General features: G+C 46.9%; 1 protein-coding gene across 2 annotated transcripts in view; it reads right to left on the bottom strand.

Moving 5' to 3' along the window:
* Positions 1-226: 226 nt before the first annotated feature.
* The window catches only part of LOC144607340 (TLE family member 5-like), a 158103-nt gene continuing 142599 nt past the window's right edge, over positions 227-15730 (bottom strand). The window contains exons 5-7 of one of the 2 annotated variants that reach the window (XM_078424094.1): positions 15562-15624; positions 15283-15357; positions 227-6893 (exon numbers count right to left, since the gene is read on the bottom strand). In XM_078424094.1, the coding sequence (XP_078280220.1) occupies positions 6666-6893; positions 15283-15357; positions 15562-15624 (366 nt within the window). In that variant the 3' untranslated portion in view covers positions 227-6665. The remainder of the gene's footprint in view (positions 6894-15282; positions 15358-15561; positions 15625-15730) is intronic. The other variant, XM_078424095.1, reaches the window with a different exon arrangement.

The raw sequence follows: 15730 nt of genomic DNA, 5'->3' as shown, positions 1-15730 counted from the left end.
AAGCAAACTTCTTCAAAGCCAAGCCTCACATTAACGCCCAGAATGAAAATGGCCAAACATAGCATTAATGTTCAGCATGAAATTTCTTTTTCACTGCGATGGTGAGACGGTGCAATGCACACCAATGCTCTGAGGAGCATCTCAGTTAACACACCTACGCCAACACAAATGAGGAGATTTGCAGGGGACAAGAGTTGGGGAGGAAGACAAGCCCACATCTACTGTATAATTTAATCACATTTGCTTTTATTTGTAAGGCACCATAGATATTTCCTTACAGCACTAGCGAACTAATTTAATACACTTTTTGTTTTATTTAAGACATAATAAATGTATTTTAACACCGCCACATTAAATTTTCAACACAATTTGCATACATAGTCATACAAACCATACTGGTGTAAATGCAGTATACAGCCTCTGCCACACCAGTGGAAACAAATGGATTTTATTTTTTTAAAGCAAAGTGTTTTTTTAAAACTTTTTTTTTTTAAAGTGATTTGAAGCTCTGAAGTCACAGCATCAGATGGATTACTTCAATAATTATAACTTTCCACTTAATTTTTGTTGTGAAAGAGGTTATGCATTGTACAATCACATTCACGAAGGTCTCAAACATTGGTTATCGCTGTGAGCCACATTAACCCTTTGAGGACTGAGACAGCAAGAAAATAAAACAGTGGAGATTAAAAAAAAAAAATCTTCAAAGATCAAATCCGTCCCACAGAACTGAAAAGAATTATTGATGCCCCCCCTCCACCCAAAAAAAAGAAGATCTGTGTTTGTCTCTCCATCCCCACCCCCCAGATTTCCTTACAGGGGAATGTGAACATAAATCGCATCCACTGCACAGAAAGTTCACATTAGTAGTCGATGCATATGCTGTGAAACTGAGCAATCTTGCAGAGTTTTGTACAAGTTGCGGTCGGTAATATTCAGCATTACAATTCTACAGAGAACAGCCTGCAAATAGGGTGGGCATAAGAATGGCAACGCACTTTTGTACTTAAGGGGCGGAACAGTCGCTGTTTGACATGATTGCCCCAATAAAATTATACAGAAATTCCCCTTTATAACTATTTTTTTTAAATTTTGGTGATTCCTGGCTAACAATGGAGGGAGGAAATATATGTTTTCCCGTTTAATTCGGGAGCACAGCGTTGATATAGCCGAGGTGAATGGGGATTCACCAACCTGTACAAGCAAACCTGTTTTTCAACTCACTGCAGATCGTGGCACCATTATACAATCACATTTGACTTAAAACGGTAGAGGCAGCTAAGTGCATGTTACATGTATAGTTCATTTCATTAAATAAAAAGTTAAATGAAAGTGACCATAGAAGACCACATCTTTAGTAAATTTCATCTTAAAGCTGCAATAATTTTTTAATTGTTTAGGACATCTGTTTGAGGTGCAAACTCATATCTCGTACAAAAGAAAACTGTGATGCTCAACAACAGCAGCATCACTGACTATTAGTTCAACCCCCCCCCAGTCTGATTGGAAGCTATTGACCAGAACCATTACCTCCACTTGAATCTCTCCACGGATGCTGCCCGACCTGCTGAGTATTTTCCAGTATTGTCTTTTTTCAGAACACAATTGAAAACCTGGAATATGCTGAAAAATGTTGGACGTTCTGGACTGCAAAGCAAATAACTCACCAAGTGTGGAGCCCTGGAGCTCATCTCCAGCTAGAGTTGGACATCCCATGTTTCTGGATGGAGACCCTGCCAGAATGAACATGCCTTACGATCAATAGGCCTCAATTTAATCCAGTTGCACAGCGTCTATTCTTTCCCTGGCACCGTGCCGCTATTTGTTTTATTATTAAAATATCAAATGCAAGATAAGCAGTGCTTGCCAAAAAGCTACAAGATGATTTCTGTTTTAAACAAGAGTGCCGAAAAAGTTTCATGTTTAGGTGAAAAAGCAAAGAGGAACAAAAGAGGACATTTTTGGGTGAACTAGTGCTTGATTTTAATGTTGAAAGCAGAAAGCAAGCCCCAACTGGCAAAGGGATTAGCCGTACAACTTGCTTCTCTCCATTTAAACTTTGAGTGCATGGATGCCAGACTATGCCAGTCGTCAAAGCAAATTCTCTTCCTGTGTGAACCTCCTCCTCCACCCTGGGCAATGTTCAAGTGGGAGGTGGTGGCATTGGGGCGTCGGACAGTGTGCCCAAACACCAAGCCAGGACTTAGTTTTTATTTTGGAGACGCAGTGCGGAAACGGGCCTTTCGGCCTGCTGAGCCCGCACCGACCAGAGATCCCTGTACATTATCCTCGCCAATTATACAGGGGCCAGAGATCCCTGTACATTATCCTAGCCAATTATACAGGGACCAGAAATCCCTGTACATTATCCTAGCCAATTAATCTACAAACCTGTATGTCTTTGGAGTGTGGGAGGAAACCGAAGATCTTGGAGAAAACTCACGCAGGTCACGGGGAGAACAAACAAACTCTGTACAGACAGCGCCCGTAGTCGGGATCGAACCCGGGTCTCTGGCACTGCAAGGCAACAACTCTACCGCTGCGCCACCGTGCCGCCTTCAAGTAAATCAAGAGAACCAATTTCAAGGCGTGCTTCACCGATACAGAATGTATGCAAGTGAAGCTTACCCAAGTGAAAGGTAAATCAATTATCAAAATAATGGGTAAGGGAGAAGTTTCGCACAGGTGATAAAACTCAACTACACCGCCGATTCCAGTTTTACTAGAATCGGTGAAGAACTGTAGCCTCAATAAGTGAATGCGGACCGACCGGGGCTCAAGATGATTCAAAATACTCGCAAAAGTGCCTCAATATATAAGGGTGCTCTTACACTCCGTTTAACTGTACTCCACTCAGCTCAGCTGAGGTTCAATGTCATTTTACTCAAAGAAAAGCTGATCAGTGGCCCAAGGTTTAGTGAAGACAACAGGACACAAAGGTGCTGGCGTAACTCGGCGGGTCAGGACAACATGGACAGGTGACACTTCACACATCTGAAGAAAGGTCTCGACCCGAAACATCACCATGTTCTCCAGAGCTGCTGCCTGACCGACCGAGTTACTCCAGCACTTTGTGCATTAACCAGCATCTGCAGTTCTTTGTCTCTACGTGAAGACAACAACCATTGCTTTTGCAACTCGTGCACAATCGATGTGCACATCATGTGAAGTGAACAGCAGAGCTCGGCAGAGACAGCAGGACCTCTGCACAAAACGATCTGGGAGTTTTGAGTAGATGGGTTTGAGGGGAACTGATTGAGCCGATGTGTCGCGAACGCCCACCAGCCACGGCAAAACGTGCTTACGCTTGAGAAACAGACGGAAAAGATGGGGCCTGGGAACACATCACACCGGCGAAGCCCTTCACTCACTTTAACGTGTTCAGCCATCCACTCTGAAATCTGCCTGCAACAAGTTCCCAGATACAGAGTGCTGGAGAAACTGAGTGGGTCAGGCAGCATCGCTGGAGAACTTGGACAGGTGACGTTTCAGGCCGGGGCTCTTCCTCGGGGTCCTGAACCGAACCGTCACCCACCCATGTTCTTCAGGGATGATGCTTGACCTGCTGAGTTTCTCCAGCACTTTGTATCTTTTTGTTTTGTAAGCCAGCATCTGCAGTTCCTTGTATCTGCAAAGTTCCTGTTTTTTTGCAAAGCAAAAATTGCTTTAACTCAACACAACAGGCAAGACAGTTTTAACTGCCTCCCCATATCACAAATTGATAAAATGATATATTTGTTTATACTTCCCATTAGGGATAAATCTTACTTTAAATTTTACTCTGAAAAGAAAGTCATTTTAATGACTGAATGCTTAACATATGCTCGAGGGAAAGTTACCATCTTTGGACCATTTTCTGGTATGTATTGGACTGCAAGTGGAGGGACTGAAGCCAGATCTAAATGAATAAATGTATCTGGCACACCAGAGGGATTGGGAGAGGTGGCTGAAAGGCAGCCAGCAGCAGTAGCTGGGAGCTGGTTTAAATCATAAGCAAATAAAAGGACTGAAAGAATTCTCAGTGATCTAGCATTTAAAGCTGTAGTATACACACTGCGTAGTTCAACACTCATTTCAATAAATTTATCATTTGGAAATCCATCAACTGTGCACATAACTCCAATGGTGTCCAAGTAAAATGCAATGGGATCCAATTCATGGCTTCCAAAACAACCAAGATCCAGCTAATCCATTTAAAAGTGACGTGTACAATAATATGCTCTCAGTAACCAGAATATATAGACAAAGAACAAAATATACCAAATTTACTCTAATAGAGGCCACACCAAACACAAATACATACAGAGTCAACTTTAAAACCCAATGTGAATGTGGGAGACTTTATTTAATAGCAACTGATGGGCTGCAGATAAAGTGATCTGTTTGTTTCCAAGATTCACAAGGAGCCTTTGCAGAAAGGGGAGTGTTAAATAAAATAAGATTCTTTGCTGTGACATTCTAGGATTCCAGGTTACCAAAGACACTTTGATGTCTCCGTGTTGGGTGTTGGGAGACTTGATTTAAGGGGCAGGGGCAGATTCTGAGAGTTTAATGCACATGGATTGCGGAAAATAGATGTGCGGGGTATAGTTATGGGAACTGGTGATTGTAGAGGTTAATGTTAATGTGACCTGCCCAATTTGTTGCCAAACTTTCCTCTACCTCTCCCCACCAAAGCATGAATGTACAAACTCATTCATGGAAAAGCATGGGTGGTAAACTAATCTTGACCCTAAAAGTGATCCTTTGCAACAGTTCACCCTTAAGGTGTGCCTCGAAACTCATCCGATCTTTGGCCATCTGCTCACTTCATGGATCATGTTCTCTGTCGTCAACTCAGAGTACGGGATTAATTTTCACTCTCTCTGCCACAGACGTGTCGTTTAGAGGTACAGCGCGGAAACAGGCCCCTCAGCCAGAGCCCTTGCTGACACTAGTTTTATCCAACACCCTAGGGACAATTTACAGAAACCGATTAACCTACAAACCTGCACGTTTATGGAAAGTGGGAGGAAACCATTGCACCCAGAAAGAGGGTCGTGGTCACGGAGAGAACGTACAAACCCTGGACAGACACCAACTGTAGTCAGAATCGAACCCGGGTCTCTGGCGCTGTAAGGCAGTAACTCTACTGCTGCACCACTTTGCTGCGGATGAGAGAAGGTGACCATGAATTAATTTTAAAAGCCTGTTTGGTAAATTTATCGGAACTGGGGCTAAAACCAACATAAATTACGGACCACTTTGTCACCAATCTGCTCCATGGCAAAGACCTCATCAAACAGCAAGAAGTGCCTTGGAACCAATGACTTACTTTGTGCCTTAGCAAAGCTAATCCCATGGCGTTTCAACATAGGAGGCAGTTCAATACTTTCTTGGCTTGTGGTGGGAGTAAGAAAAAAAGGGGGAAGGGGAGTCTGCTCATTATTGAACTATTGGAAGGATTTTGGAAAGTCCACTGTCACTGTTCACTCACCACACACATTTCCCATCCTATCACCGCAAACTTCAAATAGACATCTAGAGGACCAGCTTGCCACAGGCAACCACGGGGATAACCACTGCTGTTGACAAGATTTAGATTAACTTCCAGAGGGCTGTTGATCAACAAGACAAGACTTCCATCATCCTCCCGTTCCTCCACCCAACCTCACTTCTCAACAAAGTGCCTTTATGAACAACTTGACTACCCGGCCACCGATTTCTCGCGCAAAGATTTACAGGTTCCTCAAGGGTCCTTTAGAGAGGCGGCCATTTTGTTATAGTCAAGCTGCTGCCATTTTAATCCCCACCCAACCAGACCCAGGCCAAACAAAGCAAGCACATTCACCACAGAACTCTTTTGCTAGATTTTGAGCATTTTGGCATAAACTGAATGAAATAACAGCATATTTATTTACAATTCAGTAAAAAGAAATGCCGATGAAGTAATTTAAAGAGTTATTGCCAACTTAACCGATAATTTAATCCCTAAACTAGCTTGCAAACTCTCGCTTTTTTGGCGCCAATGCTGTGACTGTTGACCAAAGAGGTCAAGTTCCGATGAGGAAGATTACCCACAATGCAGCAAGAAAGCAGCAAGATCTTTATAAACCTTTTATACCAGATTGAAAAGAAGAGATTTTGTTCGGGGCAACTTGTCTTATTGAAGCCTCATTTGCACGTTGCAGCTTTGGAATGTGTTGACAGTTCATTTAAGATTGGACTTCATTTGCACGGACCACAAATTTGCTTTGGTTTCTGGAGTGGAGTGGAGTGAGTCGAACGTTACAAGTCTTTCGACAAAGTTCACCACTGGACAGCCCAATTTTGGGGACAACTAATCGGAAAAAGGCAAAATCCTGCAAAGCGCGACCTCAATGGACTGGCTGAATCAGAAGCTTCGACCTTGGAAACGCTGAACACGAGAGTGTCCGCGAGGTTGACAAGCCAATAAGTTAAGGCCTCGCCCGAGGCAACTTCAAACTTAGTGTATATTCCTGCTTTGTTCATGCTAAAACAAAGTTGCTTTTAATAATATACTGTAGCTTTAAAATAAGTTTTGTTCCCCTAAATAATAACATACACAGCACAAAATTGCCACCTCCGAGATATATACAGGCATTAAAACAAACACCAAAAAGATCATTTTAAGGATGTTGTGTTGAGCGACCCCTTCGGAGTTCCTAATCCGGTTTCTGCACGCCCTCATCTCTCTGGTGATCGTTGTCATGATGGTTCTTGTCATCTTTCGTAGCGAGGTGGATCTGTGAGCCCAGGGCGCTGGATAAGGCCAGTAACCCCGCACTGGCACTGACTGAGGGGATGACAGGAGGTTGCAGACCAGCGGGGAGAGGAGTGAGTGGCACGGTCAGTCCATGGAGGTGAGACAGTTGCTGTGCCTGAAGCTGCTGCTGCAGAGAACACAAAAGGAAAAAAAAGGCAATGAGAGCTGACACAAGCATGCTCTGGGCGGGGCAGGAAGGAACTGCAGATGCTGCTTTAAACCGACTATAGCCAAAGACGTACAGGTATGTAGGTTTATTGGCTGGGTAAATGTAAAAATTGTCCCTAGTGTGTGTGTAGGATAGTGTTAATGTGCGGGGATCGACAGGCGGCACGGACCCGGTGGGCCGAAGGGCCTGTTTCCGCGCTGTATCTCAAAAATCTCAAAGAAAAATCTAAAAATAGCCAGAAAAAGATGGGGGTCAGACAGCAACTCTGGAGAAACGGAGTAGGTGACGTTTCAGATCGAGAGCCTTCTTCAGTCTGAAGAAAAGGTCTCAACCTGAAACGTCACCTGTTCCTTCTCTCCAGAAGTTCTGACTCAAACATATGGCAATAGAAGCGATACTATAAGGGGACACAGACAAAGGGGTTTTCTCTTCAATGCCAACCAAGCTAAATCTGAGGCAAAGGACAAAGTGCTGGAGGAATTCAGCGGATCAGGCTGAAGAAGGGTCTCGACCTGAAACGTCACCTATCCCTTTTCTTCAGAGATGCCGTCCGACCCGTTGAGGTACTCCAGCTTGTCGTGTCTACCTTTACATTCCGGACAGAACAGGTCCCTTCTCCAGCCAAAAAAAACCCCCACCCAAATGGTTCGGCTTCCTCACAGCTACGGAGACCTTTTATGTGGGGTTTGCACCTTCTCCCTGTGACCCTGTGGGGGGGAGGGGGGGAGGGGGAGGTCGGCCGTGTGCTCCGGTTTCCTCCCACATGCCAAAGTCGTGCGCGTTTGTAGGTTAATTGGCTTCTGTAAATTCCCACGAGTGTGCAGAGTGGATGAGAAAGTGAGATAACACGGAACGAGGGCGAGCGTGTGATCGATCGATGGCAGTGGAGGATTCAGTGAGCTGAAGAGCCCGTTTCCAAGCTGCATCTCTAAACTAAAATGATCATGCCGTTTTGACAGGCACAATGGCAAATCGAGTACTCATCCCACTGCTTGTAAACATATGGAGTGAAGGAGATCAGGGAAGGAGCCATCAGAAACCCATCTATTTTGAGCAGTTCAGATAGCCTCTCATCACAAACTGCGCACCACCGGCACTTTGTCTAAGTAGCTCGAACAAAGAGCTTTGATTAGAGCTCTGCAATTTCTTCTTCAAGCTGAAAAACTCCGACTGGACAAATTAAATTGCCATTTTATCGCGAAAAGATTCTTAACAATGCACTAAAAAAAAAAAAAAACCTGTTCTGGAGTTGAGGAGAACTGAAACCTAACAGGTTGACATCTGCAGGATGAACATTATCCAGGCTTCGGATTGATTAATGACATTACTCACATGGTTTACATTCTCGGCTTTGCTCCCAGATGGGCCACAATACATTTGGAGATTCTTCTCCCCCCCCCCCCCCCCCACAGAACAAAGAAACACAAACAGCCCTCCCACTTGCCCTGAAAGGGTGTGTGTGTGCACACAGATCTACGCAAACAGGCCTCCCGCTCACCCCGGCCAAGATAAAGCTGGGCTGCAGCCCATCGTTGCACCTGGGCTACGTGTCAAGACCCGAGCACAGCAGACGAGACTGCAACAACAGTGTGGCCTCTGCAGAAACGGAAGCAAACAAGGCAACTCTCCGCTCTCTTTGTGGACGAGAAGGAAACACCGTTCAATGGGGATGATGTGTTTATTCAGATGGAAAACACACTGGAAGTGGCCTGACCCGGCATCTGATCGCGGACCCACATTTCTCCCACCACCCTGTTCCTTTCCCCTCCCTCCTGAACTTAAGCTCCCAGCCAATTCATCTCTGATTCAACTTTCATCTTAACCTCCCTCTCTTTCTCCTCCCCCCCCCCCCCAGCCTCTTTTCAACCTTATCTCTCCCTTCGGATTTAATTTTTACACTTCTTAATCTTCCCTTATCTGATACCCTCCCTCAAGTCTCTGTTTCAGCTCTAGCCTTTTGTCACGTACTCCACCCACCTGCCAAACACCCCTCCTCCACTCACCTGCATCCACCTATCACTCACCCTTCCCCCCACCTTTCATTCCCAGCTGAATGAATGAAGACTTTATTGTCACATGTGGCAAGTCACAGTGAAATTCTTTGCTTCCATACCCAAGGTATGCAAATAATCACCACGTAACGGGCGCTGACAAAGTTACAAAATATTCCACACCAGGTCATCCTTTGTCTCCCCCCCCCACCCCCACCACTCCAGATCCTCCTTTGTTCTCTCTCTCTCCACCTCCCGGCCTGTTCCCCCATGCTGGGTTCACCATTGTTCTTCCTCCCCCTCTTCCACCCCCCCCTCACGGCTGTCCCCCCAACACCACGTACTCCTCTGTTCTCCCCCCCCCCCTCCCCACCCCCTCACGGCTGTCCAACACCGGGTACTCCTCTGTTCTCCCCCCCCTCTCCCCAGCCCCTCACGGCTGTCCCCCAACACCGGGTACTCCTTTGTTCTCCCCCCCTCTCCCCAGCCCCTCACGGCTGTCCCCCAACACCGGGTACTCCTTTGTTCTCCCCCCCCTCTCCCCAGCCCCTCACGGCTGTCCCCCAACACCGGGTACTCCTTTGTTCTCCCCCCCCCCCCCCCACTCCAACAGTCTGAGGAAAGGTGGCGACCCAAAATGTCATCTGTCCATTCCTCCACAGATGCTGGCTGGCCCGCTGAGTTCCTCCAGCACCTTGTGTTTTGTGTCAGATTTAGCTTGGTAGGGGTTGATGGAAAAGAAAACCCCTTTGTCTATGTCCCCTTGTACTACCGCCTATATTGCAATCGGTTTGAGGGTCGGAACCTTTATCTTCAGGATGAAAAACGCAAGTACGAAGGGGCATAACTTTAAGATGAGAGGGGCAGAGTTGAAAGGACGTGGTCGGAGCAATTTTTTAACTAGATGGTGGGAGTGCCAGGGTGGTGGTGGTTGAAAAAGACACAAAAGTGGCATTTAAGAGACTTTTTGATATGTAAGGAATGGAGGGATATGAATTATATGCAGGTAGATAAGAGATGTTCTTGGCATCATGTTTGGCACAGAAGTTGTGGGCCAAAGGGCCTGTTCTTATGCTGCGCTGTTCCATGGTTACACCAATCGTTTTGACCGTATTTCATGGCGTTGAATGGTCATGCGATATAGAATGAGGCCATTCGGTCCATGCCAGTTCCGAGGGAAATGGCTTTGGTCTCATTTCCCCCCACTAATATTAATCCCGGGACTGTCATATGTTGACAGAATGGATCGACTGGGCTTATATTCACTGGAATTTAGAAGGATGAGAGGGGATCTTATAGAAACAAATAAAATTCTTAAGGGATTTTACAGGCTGGATGCAGGAAAAATGTTCCTCATTTTGGGGGAGTCCAGAACCAGGGGTCACAGTTTAAGAATAAGGGGTAGGTCATTTAGGACTGAGATGAGAAAAAACGTTTTCACCCATAGGGTTGTGAATATGTGGAATTCTCTGCCGAAGAAGGCAGTGGAGGCCAATTCACTGGATGTTTTCAAGAGAGAGTGAGAAATAGCTCTTAGCTAAAGGAATCAAGGGATATGGGTAGAAGGCGGGAATGGGGTACTGATTTTGCATGATCACCCATGATCATATTGAATGGCGGTGTTGGTTCGAAGGGCTGAATGGCCTACTCATGCGCCTATTTTCTATGTTTCTATGTAATATTCCTGCAACCTGTTTCATCAACTGATAACCCTCCATCCTGATTCGAAACATAGAAAATAGGTGTTGGAGGAGGCCATTTGGCCCTTCGAGCCAGCACCGCCATTCATTGTGATCATGGCTGATCATTTACAATCAGTAACCTGGGCCTGCCTTCTCCCCATATCGTTTCTTCTCACCTCAGTAATAATTGGCCTCCCCTTCATTCTTAGACTGTGTCCCCTGGTAGATTATGCTGGTGGATTGCTGAGGCAGCGTGAAGTGTAAATGGAGTCAAAAGAAGGGAGATAGACATAAAAAGCTGGAGTAACTCAGCGGGGCAGTTAGCATCTCTGGAGAGACGGAATGGGTGACGTTTCGGGTCAAGACCCTTCTCTCAATAGAAGGGAGGTTGGTCTGGGATGCATCCACAATTCGCTGCAAATTATTTGTGGTCTTTGATGAAGCGATCCAAAACCATGCTGTGAAGCACCCTGATAAACTGCTTTCTACGATGGAATGGACCGCTGTGCAGAGTACAGTGGTGCAGCATCGTAGCTATCCCCCTTACAGAGGGTCCTGCAACACAGTGGGGGAAATAGTGCCTTTCACAACCACTTGATATCACAACACAGACTGCAGTCAATTCAGTATTTCTGGAACAGAGTGGCTGGTGTCCAGAAGGAATGTTTTACGCAGCGTACGCGTACGAGTGGTGAATCTGTGGAATTCTCTGCCACAGAGTGTAGTTGAGGCCAGTTAATTGGCTATATTTAAGAGGTAGTTAGATGTGGCCCTTGTGGCTTAAGGGATCAGGGGGTATGGAGAGAAGGCAGGTACGGGATACTGAGTTGGATGATCAGCCATGATCATATTGAATGGCGGTGCAGGCTCGAAGGGCCGAATGGCCTACTCCTGCACCTATTTTCTATGTTTCTATGTACAACTGTGCCCACGAATCCCTGCACTTGCACAGATCCCAGGTTTGGCACAATGCGGAAACATGCAGATAACAAATTATTTTGACGGCAATCTCTTTTACTGAAATAGTTTCAAAATTGAGCTTTCTTCTGAGATGGCTGTGCTGATTGCTGCAGGAAAAACACGGCCATTCTGTGAGATATATAACTCTCCAGTGTATACAATCTCCTTCCATGGCCATAGAGGCAGCTGGGTAAAGTGCAGCATTTAAAAAATATCTGTCACAGGACAGCAAAGGGGAAGGCAACTGCATTTGGGAGCATTTAGCATCCGTGCTCCCCCTCCAAGGACACATGGCAAACAGTAGATCAGTTCAGAGTCTCAGGGAACAGGTTATGTGGAGGGGCAGCAGCAGTCAAGAGCCATTTCATCAGGCACCACCTCCTTAAAGTGACTGCCTCTGAAGTGCTTCAGCTCGATTCCAAATCGTGGACAGGGAATGCCACAGGCAGGACCTCAGCATTGTTATCTTTGCAAGCAATGGAAGGAAGGAATGGAAGGACAGGGTGCAGAGAAGGCTGTGGATTTTTTCACACGAGGTTTTAGATGGATGTAATTTTCCCCAGGGATTTAAGCAGACTGTGCTGATGTGCATAAGGAACACATTTCCAAGAGGGGGATTAAAAAGCCACACATCCATCTCCGATCTCTGAAGGAGCCAGTTATTCACAAAATGCTGGAGTAACTCAGCAGGTCAGGCAGCATCTCAGGAGAGAAGGAATGGGCGACATTTCGGGTCGAGACCCTTCTTCAGACTGATGTCAGGGAGGGCGGGACAAAGGAAGGATATAGGTGTAGACAGGAAGACAGTGGGAGATCTGGGAAGGGGGAGGGGAAGAGAGGGACAGAGGAACTATCTAAAGTTGGAGAAGTCGATGTTCATACCACTGGGCTGCAAGCTGCCCAGGCGAAATATGAGGTGCTGTTCCTCCAATTTTCGGTGGGACTCACTATGGCACTGGAGGAGCCAGGCTCATTCCAGTCTAAGTGCATTAGTTTAGTCTAGAGAAACAGTGCAAAAACAGGCCCTTCGGCCCACCGAGTCCGTGCCGACCAGCAATCCCCGGACACTCGCACTATCCTACACACTCGGGACAATTTACAATTTTTACCGAAGCCAATAAACCTACAAACCTGTACGTCTGGGGAATGTGGGAGGAAACCGGAGCTTCCAGAAGAAACCCACGCGATCACAGAGAGAACGCACAAACTCTGCACAGACAGCACCCGTTGTCAGGATCAAGCCCGGGTCCCTGGCGCTGTGAGGCAGCAACTCTACCGCTGTGCCACCCCATTAGTTTACATCATACATCAGTCATAACTATTCCTGTGATGGAGGGTGGAGGGAACGAAAAGGAAGTCCACCTGATTTTAGGTGAAATTCTGAATGGATGAGCAGATATCAAAGGAGGCGGGGATCAGGGCTGGCTGAGGTATTCACCAGGATCTTTAACCTGTCATTATCTCTGGCTACGGTCCCCAAGTGCCTGAAGTCGGCTATCATAGTTCTGGTGCCGAAAAAAGCAAAGATCTCCAACCTGAACGACTACCGCCCGGTTGCCCTAACGCCGATAGTCATGAAGTGCTTTGAGAGGCTGGTCCTCTCACACATCAAATCCAGCATCCCTGACTCACTGGACCCACATCAATTTGCATACAGGGCAAATAGATCCACAGAGGACGCCATCTCTCTGGCTCTTCACACTGTCCTGACTCACCTAGAGAGACAGGGCACGTACGTGAGGATGCTATTCATAGACTATAGCTCCGCCTTCAACACGGTCATCCCCACCAAGCTCATCACCAAACTCGAACAGCTAGGCCTCAGCTCGTCATTATGTGACTGGATCTGGACTTCCTGCTGGAACGACCGCAGGCAGTGAGAATGGGCCCGCACCTGTCCTCCACTATCACCCTGAGTACTGGCACACCACAGGGCTGTGTTCTGAGCCCCATGCTCTACTCCCTCTTCACACACGACTGTGTTCCTGCATTCGACACCAACACCATTGTCAAGTTTGCAGATGACACAACGGTGATCGGGCTGATCACCAACGGGGATGAAACAAACTATAGAGCGGAGGTGCAGAACCTGGCGGACTGGTGCTCGGATAACAACCTGTCCCTAAATACCACCAAGACCAAGGAGCTGATCATCAACTTCCGTAGGTCACATAACGGGGAATATGCCCCGATCTCTATGAACGGGGACAGTGTGGAGAGAGTGTCCAGCTTCAAGTTTTTGGGCACTCACATTTCGGAGGACCTAACATGGTCCAATAACACTGCTGCGCTGGTTAAGAAGGCACAACAAAGACTGTTCTACTTAAGAACACTGAAAAAGTCTGGTCTACCCCAACAGCTGCTGACGACCTTCTACCGCTGCACCATAGAGAGCATCCTAACGCATGGCATCCCTGTGTGGTACCTCAGCTGCACGGAGGCAGAAAGGAAAGCTCTACAGCGGGTAGTCCATAGAGCTCAGAGGGCCATCGGAACACAGCTACCAGACTTGGAGGGCATCTACAACACACGATGCCTCAGAAAAGCCACCAGCATCCACAAAGACTCTTCACACCCCTGCAACAGTCTGTTCGAACTCCTTCCATCGGGCAGACGATACAAGGCCTTCTACGCCTGCACCTCCAGACTCAGGAACAGCTTCATCCCCAGGGCCATAGCTGCTATGAACCGGTCCTGCTGAGCCGGATGGCCACAACGCATAGATCAACTTGCACTTTACCCTGTCCAAAACTGTTACAACTGTTTCGTTTCGTTGGGTTGCTGCTGTCTAAATTACTTAAATTATTGCATCGTATGGGAGGCGCATTCCCAATCTCGTTGTACCCCTGGGTACAATGACAATAAAGATATATTGTATTGTATTGTATTGTGACATCCATTGTCCCATATGGCTACGTATGGGCGATAATAATCATGTGGGACAGACACAGGAAGATCTACTAACTTCAGGATGTAGAGTCGTATAAAGTGGAAACAGACCCTTTGCCCGCACTGCTCCCAACATGTCCCAACTACACTAATCCCACCTGCCTTTGTTCGGCCCATATCCTTCTAAACCTGTCCTAACCAGGTACCTGTCCATTCGCTCCTTGAACATTGCGATGATCCCTGCCTCAGTTACCTCGTCCGCCAGCTTGTTCCATACACCAACCACCCTTTGTGTGAAAAAGCTGCCCCTCAGATTCCTATTAAATCTCCCCCCCCTTCACCTTAAACCTATGTCCTCTGGTTCGCGATTCCTATCCTAATGTGGTCTCGGTACGAGACACAACATTAGGTCTAAAGAAGGGTCTCCACCCAAAATGCCACCTGTTCCTTTTCTCCAGAGATGCTGACTGGCCCGTCGAGTTACCCCAGCTTCTTGTGTCGACATGAGAGCAGCAGCAATGGTAGAAGTGGGGTGGGGAGAAAGGCAGAGTCAGCGTGTGAAGATGAGACTAGAATTGTCCCGTGCATTACTGTGGCAACAGCATCAGAGGCTGGATATAACCACTCCACTCCACTCCACTGCCCTCTTTGTGGCACCGCACACAACTTTTGAATGACAACTTAACGTACAAAGGGGCGTGTGCACGCGTGCACACACACAGGCTATGTGCAAGTTGGATGCTTGCGTGTCTGTGCGCGCGAGTACACACACCGGCACGTGTGCGTGCACGGGTTAGTTCTTGCAAATGAGTGAAGGAGACCTACCCTGATGACGGTGTTAAGCTCTGGGGCAGTCACCTGCTTTGCACGCTCGATCGCTTGAACCACCTGCTGCTGATGCTGCGAAAAGAAAAGACAAAGGAAGAAAGGTAAGCAGACCGCAGACCGCCCAAACACGGGCTCTCAAAGGGGAGACACAGTGAGCCCTCGCCGGCATTTCATAACGCTCACGCGGGCCAGAACGTGAGCTGCACGGCACTGATAGATCTTTCATTGATGCGGCTATTTTATCGGTCAGGCAGACAGAATTAAGATGTCGGTTACCTCCTGAGATAAGAAAGGGATGACTTGAGCACAGATCCCATTCAATCTTTTGACAATTTCAGCCTGCAACAGAAAGAAAGAAGCATTCAGCTCGTTTGCACACTTCTCGACCGCACTTTTGCAACAAGCCGCAGCTTATATATATACTGTACACACACTGTAAAAAAAC

Source organism: Rhinoraja longicauda, chromosome 28 (assembly GCF_053455715.1).
Source record: "Rhinoraja longicauda isolate Sanriku21f chromosome 28, sRhiLon1.1, whole genome shotgun sequence".
Taxonomy (NCBI): Eukaryota; Metazoa; Chordata; class Chondrichthyes; order Rajiformes; family Arhynchobatidae; genus Rhinoraja; species Rhinoraja longicauda.
Note: the sequence above shows the minus strand (reverse complement) of the source record. Positions and strands in the feature narration are given on the sequence as shown.